The sequence below is a fragment of the Athene cunicularia genome, assembly GCF_003259725.1.
Source record: "Athene cunicularia isolate RWA chromosome 11 unlocalized genomic scaffold, athCun1 chr11_part1, whole genome shotgun sequence".
NCBI classification, from domain to species: Eukaryota; Metazoa; Chordata; class Aves; order Strigiformes; family Strigidae; genus Athene; species Athene cunicularia.
The window spans coordinates 11676422-11681800 of NW_020799113.1; the positions used below are offsets into that span (position 1 = coordinate 11676422).

The 5379-nt window shown below is 39.3% G+C and overlaps 1 protein-coding gene across 1 annotated transcript in view; it reads right to left on the bottom strand.

Annotated features, from left to right (window-relative positions):
• Positions 1 to 5379, bottom strand: part of C11H16orf87 (chromosome 11 C16orf87 homolog) — a 7929-nt gene extending 2550 nt beyond the window's left edge. The window contains exons 1-3 of the mRNA XM_026856955.1: positions 5359 to 5379; positions 4604 to 4700; positions 1835 to 2017 (exon numbers count right to left, since the gene is read on the bottom strand). Coding sequence (XP_026712756.1) covers positions 1835 to 2017; positions 4604 to 4700; positions 5359 to 5379 — 301 coding nt within the window. The remainder of the gene's footprint in view (positions 1 to 1834; positions 2018 to 4603; positions 4701 to 5358) is intronic.

The following is a 5379-nucleotide window of genomic DNA, read 5'->3' on the forward strand; positions in this document are numbered from 1 at the left end:
TATATATATATATAAAAACTTTTTGTTTGGTTTTGGTTTTTTGTTTTTTTCTTTTTTTTAAATCTGCCCAACAATCACCACAGTGGTCTATACCCATTACAGTCTGACATAACCAGAAGTAAGAAGAGAATATCCTAAGCCCACTTGTTCCTAGACAGTAAACTTGCTGTACTGATGACAAGCAAAGATAATTACAAATGGGTGTGAACCCAAGCTCTGTACCAGCTCTGCAGAAATAGTCAAGGAAGAAATAGTAGCAGTAGTCACAATACCAAGTAAAGGGGATGGTAGGACAGGACAAGAAGATGAATGCAATCTTCTCAAGTGAGATTCAACTTTAAAAAACCCAACACCAAACACCACACAGGCACTCTTACTCAAAAGTCTCACTGCATCTGTACTTGTAGTTTTCTGCCTCAGAGCACTGGTATATTGTCACACTCTGGCATATGCAGCAAGTGCTTAAAAACATTCAGCCTAGTTTTAAACATGAAAACATGTTCTCTAAGTATCCCTCATGCTTTCAAATTCTTGCTTTTTGAAGACTATAAAACATGCATTAAGAAAAATGGATCTTTTCTTTTGATTGCTTTCCTCTTTTTCCGGGGGACAGGAAAGAAGATTTGCCAGGAAACCCAACTAGCTTACAGGAATTTTCTAACCAAAGCTGTGTGCAAACTAGACTGGTACTAAAATGCCTAGAAATGATCCTGTGGGTGCTACAAATAGGGAAACTGTATTCTGTGAAGCTAACCTACATTATTAAGCTATATGCAACAGTGAAGAGATAAGATCCAGAAATCAAATTCTATCTCCTCTTTCCACAGCCAAATCACTAAACCAGCAACAAACCCCAATTTATACTTTGTTTTTATAGGAAAGAAACTTTAAGAACAGATTTACATTAAACAGCAGAGACAACAAAATTGGTTTGAAAATTCAGATGTTAAAAGGAACTCACTGCAATATGGATTCACACCCATTTTTTATTAACAAAGAAGGTGGCAGGAAAAAAACAATTGCATTTCTGAGTTGTGCCAGAAGGTATGCTTGAAGCTTTAAGAACATGATCTTCTACATATTTATATGAAGCCTTGTTCTTCCCCTCCTACCTGCCTTCCAGACTTTTAAGTCCACGATAAGGTCTGGATTCATAATTCAGGCCTAAAATTACTATCTCCAAAACCATAGATAGCAAATGCACTGTCAATAGGCTCTGAAAAAAAGTAGGAATCATAAGTGACAGTCACATACTGGAAGGGCTCCAAAATTACCCTAGCACACGTAACAGGCTCTTTATTGTATAAAGATTAAAAACAGCAGGTCATCAAGGAACCTTAATAAGCAAGGAGGAATTCTTTCCTCTACAGTATTATTCTGTAGAAACATGGGACAAAAATTCAGGTCATAGTAGTGACTCAAAATGCCCTTTTTACTTTGTCCCTTTGAAAGGTTTCAAGGAACTTAAGCAATCCAGTCATCCTAATCACTGACAACAGGCATCATTATATTGTTTGTCTTTGTGATAAAGAGTAGGTACCTCAAAAAAACCAACAAAAAACTCAAACCAAAAAACTAAACACTACAGTGCAATGGCTTTCAATGTAAGTGTTGAAACTTGATATGGCAGCTAAAAACAGACTTAGTTTTTTGTAGTTAGCTCCAATCAGACACTGAAACAAAACCAGAGGTCTCTATAGATGTGAAACAGTCCCTTCCCCATATTAAGATATCGGGTATTGGGTGAGCTAACCTACTTAAATGATTTGAATGGTATAAAGGTTTATTGATACAAAAAGAAAACCCAATGAACATAGTTCTCCAGTTCTCATACCTCTTTCTTCCTCGTGCTTTTTGGCTGAGGCACTCTTAGGTCTTCCTCTTCCTCGTCTGCTATGATCTGAATGGCTGTTAGACCTGGATCTTTTTCGGTTTTCTAAGTCTTTATTTACTGCAGAATTTATCTTCTCTCGCTTAACTCTCTCTGTCCGTCTCCTTTTGGCCTCACTCTTGTTTTCTGTGCAAATGAATAGAGATGGTATGATCTAGGGTTGTTTTCATCTTTGTTCTTAATTTATTCTTAGTGCTTACCCTACCCAATCACCTTTTTTTCTTTAAATAACTTAGCAAAAGTGGTTAGATGTCTATACCTTTACACAACAATTACATCTGCATGATATCCATGCAAAAATTAAGGTGTCAGATCTAGAACGGCACTTCTTGATTACAAGGATCAAGCCTTTACATAACTACTTCAAATGCATTTTGCAACACGAGACATCTGCTAGTGTACAGGAAGTTCACTGTTTCCCATGCAAAGATGGAAAAAACTATCAAGACAGCCCATTGCATTTGTTTCCACTAACCCAGAAAAAAAGTTTAACATATAGGCAAACAGCAAAGTACTTCACCTTTTAACACTAACAGTGAAAACATTCCCACTGGTCACAGAAATCAAAATGCTGAGTCAACAACGCTGTCAGTGAATGCCACATTACACAGCATACATGTCCCACCAAATCTAGCCTATGACAAGGCCTCAGAATACTTAATGCTGAACAGGTGTATTGTTTTCCTACACACCAGAGTAAAAAAAGATAGTATTTACATAGGCATTAATCAGCTTGGGTACTAAAATAGTACAGTCACCACAACACACTATTCTACACAATCTAGCTGTACATTGGCAAGGCTGCAGCACCGTTCTGTGGTAGCTATATTGTTGAAAATACAGGAACAACGTTTTCTGAAAGAAGCTGCAGTTACCTTATGAGCACAATATAGACATACATGGTCTCCCACTATATATTCCTGGGGAACTTGTTTCCCTTTGCTGCAGTTGTCCCATTAATCTTGTATAGTCACAGGATACAAATTGGACAGTAGGATAACTTGGTCACTAACTTTAATACAAAAGCTGCATTTCATATCACAAAAAGCTTGAGGTAGCAAAGGACCCCTGGTGACCAACCTGTTCAAGTCTGCTGCTCAAGCCAGGCCACCAAGAGTCAGTTGCTCAGAACCACATCCAGGTGGCTTTTCATTACGTTCAAGGATGGAGACTCCATAAGCTCTCTGGGCAACCTGTGCCAATGCTCACTCACCATCACTGGGAAAAAGCGTTCCCTGATGTTCAGAAGGAACAGCTTGTGCTTCAGTTCGTGCCCACTGCTTCTTGCCTTGTCACAGGGCACCACTGAAAACAGCCTGGCTCCATCTTCTTTAGCACCTTCCTTCAGGTATTTATATACATTGATAAGATTCCCCTAAGCCTTCTCTTCTCCAGGCTGATCTGTCCCAGGTCTCTCAGACTTTCAGAGGAAAGATGCTCCAGCCCCTTCATCATCTTTGTAGCCCTTCACCGGACTCTCTCCAGTAAGTCCGAGTCTCTCTTGTACTGGGGAGCCCAGAAGTGGACACTGTACTCCTGGTGTGGCCTCACCAGTGCCAAGTAGAGGGTAAGGATCCCTTCCCTCGACCTGCTGGCAACATCTTCCCTAACGCAGCCCAGAACACCATTAGCTGCCTGTGCCACAAGGGCACATTGCTGGCTCGCATTCAACCTGCTGTTCACCAGCACCCCGGGTCCTTTCCTGCAAAGTCCCTTTCCAGCAACATGGCCCCCAGCACATATTCATGCATGGGGTTCTTCCCCTCCAGTGCACTGCCTACATACAAAAATGAATTATACAAGAACTCTGCTCTACCAGATTATGGCCTTCAGTTGGGAGGGGATGACTTTGGGGGGAGAAAATTGACCAACACTTCCCAACTACCACAGACATTGCTTAAACTCCTCCACCTTCAAAGTTCAGTTATCTAGCATAAAGTCATATAATTCCTACAAAATGGTAAACTACAAGTATCCTTCAAAATACTGATACAAAGTATCAAATATTTAGTTTCCATTTTGTAGGCCTGGTAGATAATTTTAAAGAGTAGACTTTATTGATAACATACTTTTTTTTTAAAAAAAAAAATCTTCCCTGACAGATGCTTGTTCTGACTAATTCCTACTAGGACTGGAGGAAGTGATAAAAATGAACACAAGGAGAATGTTAATCATGCCAAAATGCACATTCAACTGACTTCTGACGAGCCCATCAACAACAAAAGACATACAAGTTAGATAAACAAAAAAATACACTATTTTTTAATTTAACCCACGCAGAGAGAAGCAAGACCCACTTGGTTTTAGATTAAACATATACCGATTTTTACTTTCAGAAAACCCAGCTTCCATCAGCATATACTCTGAAATCTGATCCCTTTGGCACCTCTAGATGTTTAGCTTCAAAACAGGATTAACAGAAAGCTTCCTGTAAGGAGTTATTTTGTACAGTGACCAATGTGCACAGCTAGAATGTACACAGAATAAATACCAACATCACAAGTACAAAGGAAGTAAGACTGAAAACACCAGCTTCTCCCTCCCTTAAAATTCAAGGAAAATTTAACATATTCAAGTCTACCATGCACAAATTCAAGGGAAAGTGAACTGACAATAGTCAATTTACACAGAGAAGTAAAATACTCTATTCTTTGCCTCCAAGAAATAAGGGGAAAGAACTGCTGACCCTTTCTTCCCGACTCTAAATATTACCTGTGATGGGTGGCGATCTCTCAGCACGTTTAGCATGTAAGAGTTTTCGACTAATAAATATGTAGCCACAGGGACATGATTTACATGCAACAGGAACCTAGGAAAACAAAAGACAGAGATTTCAGTTCATTTCAAATTATGACAAATTTCCTGTCCAATGAAGAAAAAAGCCCCCAAGTAACTCACATTTTGTCCTCACAGATACCTCCTCAAATTCAGTCTGTACTGCAAACTATGGCCTGTACTATTATACAATTATATTTAAACACAGTAAAAATAGGCTCTGCTGTGAATCACCCAGCAAGCCTTTTCTTCATGCAGTTGTTAGAAAACAAGCTTGAAATGTATAGCTGTTGTGACTGTTTTGTACTGCAAACCCTTTTCCCCAGACTGTCAGGAAGGGGGTGGGGGAAAGCGGAAAGCACTAAAACAAGGGTGAATTAGTATAAAAATACATTTTCTCTTCAGAGCTCTCAAATATCCCCAATCAAATCAGTCAGACATTCCCAGTTTTGCTTCCTTCATTTACTTCTGAAAATAAAGAAAAAGTATTAAAATTGTCAGTACATTCTGAATACACCCACTTTCAGAAGCATCTGAAAGCAACTCCTTTAGAAAGCAGGAGCAGCTTTAAACAGGAGGCACAATAGAGCCCGAAGCAAAACAGATGTATTTGTACCACACTACAACAGCGTAGTAGACAAGGCCGGGTGGTTACAGAAGGACCTAGTTAATTCAAAATGCAAATAACCTACCACAGCTAGTTCCACCACCAT